The following is a 16,911-nucleotide window of genomic DNA, read 5'->3' on the forward strand; positions in this document are numbered from 1 at the left end:
TCAGCAAACTGAAACTATAGCAGGAAATCCAGGTATTAACATCATACTATGTGCTAATTATAAATCATTATTTCACAATCTGACATTATTCACTTCTAACCTCTTAACTACATCACGTATTTGCTTTCTAATCAGAGTTTGACAAGAGAGAGTGTCTGACAGGAGACAGGATCTTTTAGTAAGACAGCAGTTCAAAGATTGCAGCTTTTATGCATAGTAACGGCCTTAGTTTGATCTGCTGTTCCACACAGAAATTGTAGTGTTTCTTTAAAAAGAGGAAAATATTAAATCATTTGAAAAGCTTCAAGTTCTAGACTTGTTTTCTGGTTTTGGTTTCTTCCTTCAAGTTAGATGCTAACCATCTCAACCTGACTTGCAAAATTTCTATCCTATCGCTACGGTTTCTACAAGCCTAATTAAATATTTTCACCTTTCTACCTTTTTATTTTAACATAACCTGGGAGTTTTGTCAGGTGATTAATACAATTTTTCTATGTGTGCAGTCACATGATAATGAATGAACATTTAAGCATGTATTGTATGCAAGCTTCATAACTTTGGTTTAATTTTCCTTAAAATCTGAATTTTTGTATCCTATGAATACTGAAATATCCTACTATATCTCTCAGCTTAATCTAAACTTTTTTTTTTAAAGCACCATCTATTTTTAAAAACTAATTAAATATTAGCTGATAAGGAACTAATAGAGAGTCCATGAAAAACTTTTGAGTTCACACTTTCATGATAAAATAACATTTTTTTTCCCAGCAGTATCTACAGGTTTTTTTTCCTACTTCAACTAGATGAGAATGACTGAGGCAACAATCCTTTTCTTACAGGCTTACTAACGTGGAGGACAGCATGGATTACTGCTACTTTTGAAATGTTTTAAATACCCATTGTGTATCCTATTTTTCTGGCACTAGAAAACTTCAGAGCTGCCAAGACTTGCCATTTATTTTATCTTAATAAAGAATCAATAAGCCAAATCTTGACTCCCAGCAGATGATAATTTAGGATTACATTTTTAATTTCCAGCTGCTGTCTTTTGTCTATCTGGTTGTTATTTTTCATTATTATTTGCTCTTTTCTTTCCGTGACAGTAAATCCTTCAGATATGATTACCAATTCAGCCATTTGCCTGTTTGCTGAATAAGATCTCTTGCTATTGATTACCATAACGACTAAACCCTGCACAGAAATGTCACTGGTCAAAAAGCCAAGCCCTCCTCTACTGTACAAGATGCTCAGCAGACCTGCAGAAAGCCTGGCTAAAACAGACCAAAATGGCTCTAGAGGCTCTAGCAGGTTGTGTGAGGCACAGTAATCACGCAGGCAGGAAAGGCTTTGCAAGGTCTGGCTTGGCAGCTGAGCAGGCAGCGGGCAGGAGCGGGGACTGGGAGCATACAAACCTGCACATCGTAAGTCCCATTTAGTAAGACAGGCCTCTGGGAGTTGATGTCCTGCAGTACCCCTGAAAGCACAGTGCGGTTGACTTTCTGGAAGTCTTTGGAGTGGCTGAATTGCACCATGTTGTGGAGAGCCAGAATTTTAGTGTCGAGCTCGGCATCCTGCCTGGTGCGGTTGTGCAGTCCGAGGTGGTACTTGCGGAAGTGTTTGATGAGATCTGTGGGGTCGTTCCCGTAGTAACCGTACCCACAGATGTTGCATTTGAAGTCCTGAAGCTCTGGAGACAGAGGCGCTGTATCTGGATTATCATTTACCAACAAATCTGCTTTTGATTTGTTCAGCCTTAAACCCCCATCTGAAGGCACTTGTGGGTTTTTTGAGGCCATGGGGACCGGGCTTGAGCCTTGGCCATCAGTTTGACCACTTTGCACTTGCACTGTTTCATCTGAAGCTTTTGGCGACATCTGATGCTCCTCATTTGTCTCCGCTGCATCTCCTGACGGGGTACAGACCACATCTTGGGTGTCATCTGCATCTGATTTTTGAGGAGACTTCAAGGGCTCACAGATTCCCCCAACAGCTGGAGATGAGAAAGCCAGCATATTTCTGTCTGTCACCTCATCATGAGGGAAGGATGGAACATTTCCTCCCTTATTGTGGCTTTCATAATTGAAGCCAGTCTTTTCACTCAGCACTGAGCTTTTCAAGTCCTTTTTAACACTGGAAGATGGCTCTTGGACATGCATGCAAAGTTCCTCCTTGTTACTTAACTCTGCCGCATCACCCTGGTCAGTGTTTTCTTGCATCTGCTCTGCAGAAAATTCTTTTTTCCTTCCAGACTCTTCACTTTCAGTACCTGTAGACTCAAGGGTCTGTACCTCACCTTCACTAGCAACGTTTCTTAGAGGGGGATTCTTTTTCCGGACCATATCTACCACAGAAAAAGAAATAAGAAAGGGAAAAAAAAAAAAAAAAAAGAAAAAAAAAAACCTATAGAATTATTCAAGATATACAAGATATGTAACAGATTACAAACCTGACACTTTTAAAAGCATTCTGAACTATATGAATACATAGAGTGCTTTAGCTTCTCAGAAAATTTTTGTTGAACAGGTTTATAAACTGTGCAGAAAACTTTTAAAAATTAGCACACTGAGACTAAACTTAAGTAAAAAGAGAACTATAAAAAAACTATAAAAACACTTCCATGAGAGTCAGTGAATTGCAGGTTTCTTTTATCTTTTGGGATGATAATGGTGTGGCAGGAAGAATTTTAAATGAATGCTACTTTTAAAATAATTTTAGAAAACTAAGGGGAAAAATAAACTTCTGAAGTCTAATGTTCAAACACAGTACAACTACATATAATGTAGCTTTGCAAAAATACACCTGAAAGACATAATCTTAAGAAGAACTTAGTTATTAGAAAGAAAACAGATTTAGTAGAGTAAGTACTTGAGGTTTCAGAGAAAGTATTTTCCTAAGCAGGTATCAGTTTCTCTATAGCAAAAGTTCCCCCTCCTACTGCCCATAAACTTCAAACAGGATTATACGGATATTCTAAAGTCTGGCCCCACAGTCCATTATTCATGTAATTAGTTCTATTTGCCAAACAAAGAAAAACTAACTTTATTAGGAAACCCATTGTCAATAAAACTTTACAGGCCTGGATCCAGACATTTGACATCACTGTGTGGCTGAGCCAGGATCTGCCCTGAAAACACCTGGAATCCACATGGATCTAATCAGTCAAACTTTCCTCTACTCAGTCCTCCTTGCAGACATAGCCACTGCTGCTAAATCTGCAAACACACTTCCAGAATCCATTTAAGAAAGCTGAGACAGGACAGCAATAAGGACCAGAGAGAAAGAGGGAGTCTGCCACCAATGGTTAGTTGCTTTCTAATGGGGGAGATTATGGGAGGACAAGTAATCACACTATGCAGGTACTCAGTCAAATTCCTCATCCAGTTCACCTTCCCCACCCTATTTAAGAGAAAATATATATATGAAATTTCCTCTGCTTTCTCAACTGTGTGGTTCTGGATTTGATATTCAGCACCAGATGGTTTGATCCATTTGTGTTCACATGCTAGCTATGGGCAGAAGACAGATGTGCCCCAACATTGCTATGCTCTTAATCTTTGCCAATGCTGTATACAAGGATGGATGTTTCTCTTTGCCAAATTGTGTGTGGTCTGGTGGCAGCAGCCTGCAGTACCACACATGAGATGCAAGCTACAGACTCGAGTCTGAGCCGCCATTCTCAGGCCAGCCCTGGCCGGGCCCTGCAGAGGCACTGGAGATGCACACTGCTCTGCCAAGGCAGTGACCAGGACCACCTGGTGACTCTGGGAGAGCACTGGTGTGCTCCAAATGGCACTGCATCCAGACCTCTGAAAGCCATGGATGACCTTCCCAAAACAGTACTTTGAGAAGCAAAGCTGGGGACTGAGGTTAAAAATAAAAGAAAAGGCATCTGTATATACTCTTATTTCCATCTGCTCCACATGAAAGGGCACTATGTGCTCTGCTGATAAAAACAGACAACTTCTTAGGGGAAATGTTCAGCTTGTGTCTTGGGCTGTGTCTGTTGTCTTTGTGGTTGAGCAGATCCACAGGCAGCATGGGATACAGCAAGGCGGCTTCACACAGAATGCCAGCTCGTGTTACAGAAATTTTGACACTCCGTGTGGTCTTAATAATTTCTTAAATGCCTACTGCAATTCCTTACTGTAGAAGACACATATGCTTGGGAACCAAATGTCTTCTCTTTGATATCAACTACACCTACCAGGGGATGTATGAACTAAACTGGAGTTTGTTCTTCCCCAGTAACTTCTGAACCATGACATCGCTCAGAACTCAGAGAAATATTTTCTGCTGTGGTAAGAGAACTATCACAACATAGATTCAGCCTACTAAAACAACATGCACACATATGCAATTCAAGGTATGAAGATAATCGTCAGCCTTTTAGCATTGCTGTGTGAGAATCCATGAATTGGTTAACACACACTAAAAATATCTGTGAGCATCTCTGCTAGGTGTTCAGCTAAGTATGTATTTTTCTCCTGGTTACATGTCCCAAATAATTTTTAAAATAAATCCCTTCCGTTTAAATGCAATTTGTGGCAGATGACAGAGAAAGAAGTCCTGACTGTGCAGTGAAGAAAAATCAGAAATTGAGAAAGTAAACATCATGACTGTTACCTCAGTCAAAATTAAACAAGACTAAATGCAATGTTCTAAAATGTTTCTGTTACAGATATTTTTGGCAGATAAGGAAGGCTTAGAGATTTCCTATCTTCGTGACAACTGACAGAAGAGAGTCAGAAAAAAGGGCAGAAAAAAAGTCCATTTAAAGAAAAGAGAAATCTGGACTGTATACAGGCTAACTGGACAGCAGATCTAGCTACTTTAGTTCTAATTTTCCCAAAAATTTGTGAGTCTGGGTTGTTAATGGAGGGGAAAAAAGAAAACCGTATCTGCCTAATGGAGCTTTTTCATGCAGTATTCTACGCTTGGAGAAAGAAAGGAAAGAAGGAAGAAGATAACATTGACTTCCTTAAGTTGAATTTAAAAGTATTTTCCCTTCTTTTTTCTTTTAGCTTTTGAAAAATCATCTGTCATTTATTTGTTTGATATCCACTCAAGGGGATGGTAAGAAAAGACACAGGGATTTTTTTGTTGCTGAAATTCCACCACTATCATTTTTCAGAGACATATTATGTAAATAAAACTACATTTGCAATACTCCTAAACTGAAGAAACCATCCCCTAGCAAGTCATAAGTTAGATACAGAAAGAATATAGCCACTCTGAAATTATTATCTCTAAGACAAATAACAGATTGCACAATGTTTTATTGTGTGCCAAGAACGTTTTTGGTTAACAATTTCACTTGAAAAAATAGATCACATACTTGTAAAATCATACCCAGCATTGACTTCATAAGGCATGTGGCTTTAGAGTGCTTTTTACAATTATTAATTCTATTAGTCAACTAGCAGGCGGGCTAATGCAATTGTCTTAGAAGATGCACGGAAGACACAGAAGACATTTTGAGAGCTGTTCTGTATATCTGCAAAACAAAACAAAAAAAAAGGTTTTCCTTCCTAAATTATGCATTCAAAAATGGTGTTTACTTAAAAACATTATTATACCTATTGCACATTCCCATGCATCTATTACTGGGCACTATACAAACAGAGTCTGCTGTTTTCTATTTCCCTCAAACCTGAGAAATCCCATAGCTCTCTTCTCCTCAGACACACGTGCTCCGACAAACACACACACTCACACAAAAACACAAAAAAAAACCTCAGAGATAATGTTTACCAAACTCAAAGTCTAAAACAAGTTTAAAGTAACTGTTGAAAATGAGCTGTAAAAAGAAAGTGTCTTAAAAATTCACACGCATCATCATGAGACTGGCCTAATGGGATAGTTAATGGCATCTAAATAACTCCATCAGCACTTGTAAGTTAACCTCTGCTGGCTGCCTTCTGTTCCACTTCAAACAAAATTAGTGGTGTTACTTTCGTTGTTAGCAGGCAACTTCCCACATCTCTGCAATGCCATCACAATAATAAGCACATTTGTTGGGTGCTAGTAAAGAAGCCAAGTGAAGAACAGGCTTTGAGACTGAACCACCTTTTCATCACTGAAAATAGTGATCTACCAAAAATAAAATAATTACTAAGACTGATATGAATGAAAGGACTTCTCAAGTTGAGGGAATTTTGGATAAGGCCCAGGTTGCAGCTATACATACTTTCCCTCAAAAACAGCCAAGGCTACTCTATGTGGTTAATATATGTGCAAGATACAATTTTCTGTTCAGCTGCCACATCAGTTTATCTCTGGAAACAAAAACTTCTGCTAAAATCAGTTTGCAATTCAGGATAATGAATTACCATAGTGACTACTGTAGTTCTTTGGAAAAAAAAAAAAAAAAAATCTGGTAATCAATAGTTTCTTAAGAGTGGTGAAGATAATGGCTAATTACCTGCTGATCACCACCTCCCCAGCGGGTCACTGTTGCTGCTCATTACTTTTACTGAATGTGATGGCTTGTCATCAAAGCCTATTGCAACAGAATGGCTGTTGCCTGGTGCTTGTGCTGCAGGTTTAGGTCAGATCTTAGTCATATGCTCTTTTTAACAGAATAATCCATCTAGAAATATGTTTGAATTTTATGAGATGCCACTGACTAATCTTTGTACAAGTAGAAGCACAAGCAGACGAAGAGCAAACTGAGTCAAGGGTATATGAAGACTGTGATATTATCAGTTAATACGCTGCAGCAACAAAAAGTTAAATGAAAATACGCATTTATATTCAACAGGCTCAAGTAGGACATCTTTGTTAAGGGATAGTAAAATTAATACTTTTACACTCATATATATTACACACCCACACAAAGACATATAATGCACATACGGCGCTTGAACATCAATCATTTTCCCAGAATAATGCAGCAAAAAATCATTAACTCTCAGTGTCTCAGCTTAATATATGTGTAATACTTACCTATCTCACAGGAGTGTTGTGAGGCTTAATTAATTAGTGACTGTAAAGCACTTTGTGATCCTCTAATGAAAGGTGCTACATAGCACAAAGTATTATTAAAATCATTAGGACCACAAAAAAGCCCTGTGGAATTCCAGCCTACACTGTCTGTTGGGGTTGGGAGTGATCTTATTATTAAAAGGCGACCATCAGACTAATTTTCATAATTTTTTCAAGATCTTTTCCCCCTTTGCTGTTGTGATAGAACGTTAGTAACTAGAAATTTAATCTTTATCATCTTAATAGCATATACTCATGTAGTTTGTTACTGCAGGGCTAGAGAAGAGAACAGGGCTTTTGGCATTCATATGGTTTTCCCTTTTGAGAAAAAAAAAAAAAATTTGAGAGATTGAGAGACATATTTTGACACCTTCCCACACTCCACTCCAGCAGGACAGTCGATCATGTGAGATCGCAGGATACTTGCTATAGCTGCATGGGAAAATAATACTGTGGTTTTCATTTCTTTCCTTTTTAGACTTCTTTTTCTTTAAAAAAAAAAGATAAAAAAAAAAAAAAAAAAAAAAAAAAGAAGAAAAACGGGAAAAAAAACAAAACACAAGACACAAAACAAAACCCAGTTTATTACACATAAATAGACTACAAAGACTGTCTGCTGTTCTTCATATAAAAACCCCTGAGTGTTCAAAGTGCCGGCTTCTCTGGAGCACATAAAGCGCTGGTCCCTGCTCCCCGCCAGCAGCCGAGCAGCTGCGCGGGACACGGGCTGCGCTCCTGCTCCTCCTGCGCTGGGAACGCGCCTCGGCGGCTCCGGCCCCGGGAGCCACCGGCACCCAGCCCCGCCGGGCTGGCCCGGACCTGTGCCCAGCACAACCAGAAAGTTAACAACCTCATTAGTACAGCCCACAATTCAAAGACCTGCCATGTTTTCTAATTTAGGCGTTAAAAAAGAAGAAGAAAAAAAAATATCTGTAAATGACACTGGAAACTCCAGGTGAAATTGCTGCCCTCGCTGAAAATTAGATAATTTTAGATGCAAACTACCTCAGACTCAGACACAGTGGTAGAGAACTGGCCAGAGCTGCTGCCCTTCTACCTTCCCTTGTGGACACTTGCACAATGGAATGACAAAGGAGACATGCACAGCTTCACATGCCCGCCGTCTCCGGCCGGGACACAGAGCAGGAGGCAGTCACACGATGCCTCTCTCCCACTTCTGCTCGTGGTTCTCAGAGCAAGCCTGCCAGCAAACAACCAACACATTGCCCTTCCTAACTTTTCTCTGTTGAGAAAGGAAAGAACAACCCCTTTTGTAAGGAACCCAAGAGTCAAGCCCTAAACCGAGGGAGGGCAGAAAAAGCTTAATGACAAGCAATTGCCTCTTCAACAAGACCACCTCCTTTCTGCTTTGGCACAAGTGTCTTCAGAAGATGTCACAGCTCTAAGCAACTGACAAGTTTATTCCAAAGGAGTTTTTAATCTATACATGTTCTTCTGCAAGACCCTCAAAATGCATATCTACTCTTTTCTGCCTGAAATTGCTAAGATAGAACGTGATTCCATGTTATCAGTAAACTTAGGAAGGATCAGACATTGTAATTGGACAAAATGCGTCTGTTTGATATCTTACACTTCACATGCTGCACTGAAATTATGATAGCTTCATCTAAAAAATGCAAGGAAAGAATCATGCCTTAAATGTCCTATTAGTAGAACAGCATTATAGCAAAACACTTGTTTTTTTCTCCTCCTCTCCTACCCTTTTACATTTTCAGGCTCTTCACTTTAGCCCCTGATCACAAATTTGCCAAGGGCTGTTTGCAATTTTTTTCCCCACAAAGCCTGCAACAAAGAGACAAGTGAAAAGAGCTGCGGTCTGTCCAAGCTTGCTCCTTCCCATTTACATTTACTTTCTCAACATCGATTGTTCTCAAATCTCTAAAGGTGCACTTTTGGACATCTTAAATCCTGTTCAGCTACAAAGTGCCAGCACCTTCAAACAACTCTTATCAGATAAATCTCTTACTAATTCACATTGAATTAATTCACAATGATCTTTTCTATTACCTTATGCTTCAGAGCACAGCACAGATCAGTAGTCACCTAGCCACTGGAATAAATCTAACCTTTTCTATGGGTATAAAGCAGACACTTGGTCATTTCAAGAGATTTTAGGAGTGGCATTTCAAAATAGATTGTTTAAGCCCACTTCCAGGCACTTATTTCATTTTAAGCTCACTCTTGGGGTAATCACACAGACACTTTCAGGAGAAACTGAAGTCAAAAGGTGATGTGTCTAAAGAGGTGGCATGAAAGAGAATTTTATGCTACTCTGCAATCAAAATGAAGAAGTCTAAAACTGATTTTATTTACAAGTTCCTGAGTACAGCAGGTTGATGCTCTGCTTTTCTTACTGGCCTGCTGCAGAGAGCTTGTTCCTACCTGCCCTCCTCTGCCATCCATTCTGGATGGGAGAGCCCAACAAGGCAAGATTCCCTTTGCCCTCGCTCCCAATCAAGCACCTAAAAGCACTCTGTACAAGTGACAACTAATTAAAACTCAACAAAGCTTGTGAAACGGGAAAACTAACATCACTGTCATTTTATGCATAAATAAAATTATCTACAGAAAAATGAAAAATTCAAAGTGTTCAAGGTGATGTGCAGGCAGAGCTCTTGGCTAGTGACTGAACCTGGATTCTCTAGATGTCCAGGTCCATATCCCTCTCCTGTATGTATTTCAGTGAAGAAAGCATCACCCTAGCACTTGGCAAAAGGCCAAGATCCCATAATTTAATAAGGTACAGAAGGAGCATCTCATGCAAAAATCTAAGTGCTCCAATTTATCATGACAGTTATGGGATAAGCTGACATTTTATTTGTATGCAAATTAGTCTCCAAAACAGAATTAAAAGGCCGCACTTTCAGAGAATATTATGCCTTTGCTTCTCTGTTCTGCATTTATCTAAACTCAGGTTTCTATATTAAAAGTAGTTTAATTTTTATGTATTGATGCTGCTTTGCATGCTCCCCAGTCTACTGTTATTGCACCAGGGAGAGAACCCAGCCTGATTTGCTTACTGCAATAAAGTAATTGACTTCTGCCTGACTGACACCTCCTATGAGAGCCTTGCTTGCCATCCGCTCCAAATCTTCTGGTTATTCTAATTATTATCTGTCGTTACACTTTATAGGATGCAGAACACTCCTGATCAGATGAAACCAGAGGACTGCTTAGTCTGGTGTTCTCTTTTGGAGATACCAGATCCTTCAAAGAAGGTTCTACTGCCTTTGGATAGAATCACCTATTTCCATGAAAAATAAATTGCTCCTAATCCTCAGTGTTTAAGACAGTGGCTTAGTTTCTGAAAATTAAGAGAGTCTGTAGGCCTGAATTATCTCTCAACATTTTACAATTTGTTTTTACAGAAGTCTTATATATCCCCACATCCAATGAAAGTGACCAGTATCTATGTCAACATTACAACAATCCTGGTATCAGTGATTTCTTGCAGCTACTCTACAAGCTAAATCCGAAAATAAAAAATTAAAATAAAATAAAATGAAATAATTTTAAGTTTTTCAAGTTTGCTTTTTGCCAGTGTAGTAGAGTTTTCCCTCAATCTTGTACTAGCAAGAATCAAAGACCCCTTGGACTGTGGGCACATCTATCATATTCCCACAGTTCATCCTTTAGGGCAAACAACCACTGTCTTGCTAAACTCTTCTAGTAGGTGTGGCAATCTCATATGTTTCAATTTCTTTTCAGCCTGAGTAAACTCAGTGTTCCCACTAATCCAAATGTCCTTTGAAGACAATGGGAGTTTAGGGTTTGCAAATGACTCAGAACTGAATCTGAGTGTACTGGCAGAGGCAAGCACAGTGCTACCTTGAGATGAAGAGTGAGGAAAGAAGGTGACCTCCTGGCTCCTAGGAAAGAGCAATCAGGTAAGGGTACAAGAAATGACTCATTTATTCTTTTGCATTAAGAATACAATGAACTGATCCTTTTCCCTTGAAGCTAATGGCAAAAGTCCCACTGACTCCTAGAGAAGCAAGTCTGAGATGTGCTGTCCCTTTCTGCCAGGCGAGGTCTGTGATATGAGACAAAGGCATCAGAGTTCCCTTGCCCAAAACCTCAGTCAAATGGAACCATAAATTACTTGGGAGAAGAGAAAAAGATGCAAGGGAGATAGAGAATGGTTTTGGCTAGCATTCCAGAAAAGTTCAAATAATTTTGTTTCCAACTAGAGGCAAAATCCTCCCATTTGAAAGGGGGTTGAAATTTCAGAAACTGGGAAGGAGGCAAAAGTCTTCAACCTAGACCTAAAACAGTAATATTAAATCATTCCCAGAGAGGGTATTACTGTAGAGCAGACCAGCCAGACCAGAACCAAGATGAACATGAGTTTGCAAAAATGTCCTTAATTTTTTTTTTCTTCTTAAAAAAAATTTGGCAAGGGTTTCCAGACACAAGTTACATAGGTAAGAAAGGGCAACCAAGGGCAACCGGAGTTGAGCCCACATACATCAAAGTAGACTCAGGCTTTGGGTTCCTATCCAAACTGAGCCTTCAAAGGTTCTGATGTTGCCCTATTGTTTAGCTTGAATCTTGTCTAAGCTTGCTCAGGAGAGAACCCACATTCAGAAGTATGGAAGAAGGGAAAAAGAACACACATTTTCCAAACTGTGATTGCAAAACAAAACAAAAAAATGTAAATCTACCTGCTGCAGGGTAATACTGGTAAGCGTGGCTAGCTATTGTTGCTCCATGCTTTTCAATTTCCATATATTAGCATTCATTGCCGACATTATTAAATCCAAAGTTATTTGGATGCTTTGATCAGCAAACTGAACTTTGAGTCTATATATGATGTACCTATATTCACGTAAAGTTTACAAAACTATTATATTTCCCTGTTTTAACTTTTTTCCCCCCACATGCTGTGAGTTTCCACATATCCCACAGCCATACATTCTAAACACAGACTATTTTATTTAGTAATTTATTCAATAATTTAGATTTTAAAAAAAGCAATAGAAATTGTTTGGCAATCTCTATATAAACAGTTCCTATACATTTGGGTTGAATCATTCAGTGATCGCTCATCTTGACATGCTTGTGACAGATAAAACTTTCATCACCAAAATGCCCTCTTGACTTAGAGATCAGAATACAGGGCATTCAAATTGCAAAATCTCTTTTACCATTTATGGCTATCACTAAAATTAAAATCACATTAAACATAAGCAAGTCAGAACTTTGGCACTGTTTTTCCACTCAGCACAAATAACCCCACTCTCCATTGTGAATGGGGGAGAAACAACAGCAGTGGCAACCACAACAAAAGAGTGGATTGTGTGTTCCCTACACAAAACAGAAAGCTGTGCCTATTCAAGAAATCTTGGCCATTTGTCAGAAATTATAGAACTCATGTTGGAGGCCAATATTAGCTCCAGCCAAAGCAGTGGTGAATTACCTTGCCTTCCGACTCATCCCTATTAACAAGGAAAGACTCTTGCAGCACATATCATATGGTCCTCATGCACAGCGAGAAACAGAGCCACTTTCTTTAAAAACTCGATCTAAAATCATTTAAAAAAAAAGAAAGACTAAAGTGAATGTAAATGGATTCACTCTGAGTGGTTTATTATTTGCCCCTTTTACCTCTTATTTTCTTTTGAAGCTGAGAAATGAAGTGAAATACTGATGAGAAAGCTAGTCGTACAGCGCTTCCACTTGAATAATTTGTTATGAAACAGCTTTAGAACAGAAGCACTTTTAGGATAGCTGTAAGAATTGAGTACATGCATTCACTGAGGAGTATGATTTCTGTTTTACCCATTTCAGTTCTGGTCGGAAAAGGGGGAAGGAGGGTGCAGAATAAGAAGACTCCTTGATACTCTGCTGATGTGGCTTTGCAGCAGCTTCATGACTGCTGGCAACCCTTTAAAACTGGCAAGGGATGCCAGCGCCAGCCTGCTGACTCCTGGATGAATATATATAGTGCAAATAATGCTGTTCTTGAATCAGTTTTTCCCAAACTCCCACATAAACTTTCCATGGGAAAATCTCATAATGCCTGCATAAGTGATTTTATGAATCTAGCTTTCAGCTTTTGATAGAAGATTTCTTACGCTACTGGCTTTGATTCTTTATTGCACAAAGGGGTGGTGCCAAAAGCCCTCACATTAGCCTGGACCATACAGACATCAGGAATTTAATTTAAACATCAGTAATCTGCCAGGATCATAAAACACATACAAAAAAAATTATTTTTTTTTTCCCTGAGAGGTAAATATGCAATTTCAGAAACACAAGTACAACATAGGTGTCAGCAATATATAGACAGAAACTAAAACTACCAATGAGAGTAGAAATTTTTAGTCTGCAGAGACGAACAGAAGTGAACAGTTGTTTTATTCCTATTGAATATATATTTTGAAAAAAGTTGGGCACTATATTTCTTTTCCAGCAATAATGCATCTAAATGCTCCTTAAAATAGATATATATAAAAAATATATAACTATCTCTCTAAAGGTTACAGAGAGGTATACAACCACAGATTATACTTGTATTTCCATTCTCAAAAATCCCCTGTTCGTAAACAAGTCTTACCACACTGCTCCTGTGTTCCTCCTCAAGCTGCCTTCATGCCACCTCAATTTCCAATTCGGTACCTCACTAGTTTTAAGAAATATCCAGCAATGATGTTGAGCTGATTTGTTGCATTGGGATATATCCCACAAAAAGTGAAAGCTTTTGCCCTGTTTTCACTTACAAAGAAAGCAACTATGAAAGCAACTTCTGGGTTCACTGGCATTTTGGAGTCTAAAAAAAGTCCCAAAACTACTTGCAGAGGCTACAACAGCACCTTCTTTGAAGTAATGTTGCAACTTGTGCAAAGGAATTTGGGATGTACCTGAGATCTGAAGGTGTGGGCTACCAATTAACACAGCCAATTAGGTGGAGAAGCTTAGAGTCCAACACGGATGGGGTGAGATAACCACAACTGAATAAAAGGACTGCCAAATGTGAGCCAGTTGGCTGAGTACAGATCATGTCATTCTGCTCATCTAGCTGCTGCCCATCAATAATCTGTTACTGTTTGCTCTCCCCATGACAATCAATCCAAGCTAGGGCTGCTTCTAATTTTCCAGTCTAGGAATAGCTGCAGAACATCCAATACCGCTTTTTCAAACAACTCAAGAGACAAATGTTTCATCCACATATCAACATGCATATTCTTCCCAAAATGGGACTAGTCAAGAGTAAATAATTACTTCTGTAACAGTTCTGTAACAGTTTCATCTGATAAACAGCAAGACATAAAGCTGCAAAAGTGATCTCTATACCATTAACAGTTAGGAGAGAATCCAACTTCTAAAATAACTTGATTAACTGATACAGGACCCAAAAACTGTGACAATTCTGTAGAGAGTGTATCACAATAGATGTAGTCATTTTTTCAGGATTAGTATTAGTTATAAATTTCATACCCCCTGAAATCTGGTACAACCGGATTTATACAGCAAAGATGCCTTCCTTTGAAGAAGACAGAGATGAAATCAGAGCCAATTAAATTTAAGAATCTCTTAAACAATTCTCTTGTTAAGCAGTATGTATTGAAAAAATAAGAATACATGAGAGAAATTATAAATTATCTTCATAATTTGGCCTTGGCTTCTCTTCTTGTGAGTAATGAGAACAGCCCAAGATCATAGATAAAAACCTTAACGTCGTAAGACATTTGTAACAACCATTGCATGTAGATAATAAGATGAGCATATATATGCATATATGACCTAAAGAACAGAGACTGCAGTAAACCAATGTATTTGTGAAGTACATGGTACTTGGGTATTCTCCAGCAGCAAAATCTACTGATTAAACCAAACATAGACTCAAGTCTCTCTTTTAAAAAAAACTACCTTGTTATCATTGAATCCCGTATCATCTTGATAGCCCTTGGCCTATTAATAGAAAAATAATTACTCTTTATGACTCCCAGATCTAAAGAAGCAATTTGATTTCCGATCCTATTACACTGTTGAAGCTCTGAATCTCCTCTGAGTGTGAAACAAAAATACCCAACACTCTGCTCATTTCCCTCATGCTTCGTTCGCCCCCAGCAGAACCTCCACGCGGTTCCCATCTGCCTGCTCACAAGATGGCACGCTTGTGTCATGTCAGCTGCACAGGTAAGCCAGTGTTACACTCACGGCATCGAGGATAATTAAAGGTTAGGCACAGAGGTGGCAGAACACGCTCCCACACCACCAGCGGCCCCGGCGGGGCTGCAGGTCTGTCTGCTGTGCTCTGCTGCCTCAAACTGTGTAGGCACTGACCTGCTGCTTCTCACTTCTGAGCCCACGTGTGGGCAACAGTGGGGACCTGGAAGCTGCAAACCCCACAAGAAAAAACGTGGCTCCTTAAGCCCAAGCTGAACTTTATCTACGTAGAACTCTACTGGCCTCTGAGCTGAAGGAGACTTGAGTAATTCACGAGTACACTGTAATCTGGGCAGCATACACACACACTTGATTAGACTCTAAAATTACTGAAAATTACCGTCTCCCTTGCGTCTTTCTAACAGCTTGACATATCAATGCCTAATGTCTCATTATGCTTCAATTTGAATCATGACTGTAAATCACTGAAAATTCACAAAAAGAGTGAGACGTAAAATTTGGAAAGAATTAGGATTCATGAGAGACTGGACATTAGAAACTTAATGAAAATATTAAAATCAGCAACAGAAACATCACATAAATCAAGAAACGGTAAGTCTACTAGAAGTAGTGGAATAAAGACCCCAGGATTCACTCATCACAGATAGAGTTAAAATTTGTTCAGATTTAATGTCCTTTTTTGTTGTTTTGTTTTCTTTAAAGACATATGAGAGTAATAGAAACAATAGGAAGATAGGAATATTATTGTAACTGTTGACTTCATTCATATTCACTATAAAAGATCTACCAAAACAGAAAAGATACCACTCCTTAGGGACTTTTGTTCACGTGGCAGGCAAGTATACACATTTAATTGTACACACAGGCCCTTCAAGTTAACCTATGTCCTTTATGCAGGTAACCAGCTGCTAATCATTTTCTGCAGATCCCTGCATTTTGCTCTGAATTCACAACATCACAAGAAAATTTGATCTTTGAACCCAACAAAAATTAAATACATCTTAGGCTGTACTGGAACTGGTATGTGACCACTGTAACTGAGGTTCAAAAAGCGAGGAAGTGTCAATGGTTTAGGCAACAAGATGGGCAAAAGGAAGACCATGTGCAAGCTCACACTGCCACAGCAATGCTGTGCAAGCTGGAAACAGTGAAGCCACATAAAAGCATCAGGCACTTCTCACTGCCAGCTAAACTGCTTCCTGTAATTATAAATATACAAAGGTTAAAGTAAGAAAATTATTACAATTCACTGATAGAAAATGAATTCTCAAATACTCAAAAGATTAATCAAAAACAGTCTATCAGCATAAGATACTGTGGCAACACTCAGCATTTCTGAAGCAGACAGCCTGGCACTGTATTTGCTTTGCTACATGAGAAAAATCCAGCATCAGATCGTGGGTGCATCCCAACTGTGGGATACTCTTCTGCAGCTCCCGGCTCCAAATGCTCACCCTGGCAACATCCTGACTACACGTCAGAAAATCTGGTTTGGCACCATCCTCCCAAGCATTTTGGACTCCATCAGTAGAAACTCAAGCGAACAGACAAAACGCAACGTGCGCCATCCAGCAGATGAGAATTGCAGAGTCTGGTCTGCAGGAGAAAATCAGCAACTGCTCAGCACTGGCTTATGCTTCCTACAAGCACTCCACCTTTCACCAATACTGAGGAGACACTTTCTGCTCTAGTTTACAAAGACATTTTTTCATTACTATTTTTTTTCTCCTTAAGCAGAATAATAGAAGATTAAAACAGAAGAGGCAGACCTAT

General features: G+C 39.1%; 1 protein-coding gene across 5 annotated transcripts in view; it reads right to left on the reverse strand.

The window, feature by feature from the left end:
- Positions 1–16,911, reverse strand: part of TRPS1 (transcriptional repressor GATA binding 1) — a 211,978-nt gene that overhangs the window by 167,401 nt on the left and 27,666 nt on the right. For 3 of the 5 annotated variants that reach the window (XM_079301603.1, XM_079301606.1, XM_079301602.1), the window contains exons 2-3: positions 5,336–5,494; positions 1,413–2,341 (exon numbers count right to left, since the gene is read on the reverse strand). In XM_079301603.1, the coding sequence (XP_079157729.1) occupies positions 1,413–2,341; positions 5,336–5,372 (966 nt within the window). In that variant the 5' untranslated portion in view covers positions 5,373–5,494. The remainder of the gene's footprint in view (positions 1–1,412; positions 2,342–5,335; positions 5,495–16,911) is intronic. The other 2 variants (XM_079301604.1, XM_079301605.1) reach the window with 2 other exon arrangements.

The sequence above is a fragment of the Erithacus rubecula genome, assembly GCF_903797595.1.
Source record: "Erithacus rubecula genome assembly, chromosome: 3".
Taxonomy (NCBI): Eukaryota; Metazoa; Chordata; class Aves; order Passeriformes; family Muscicapidae; genus Erithacus; species Erithacus rubecula.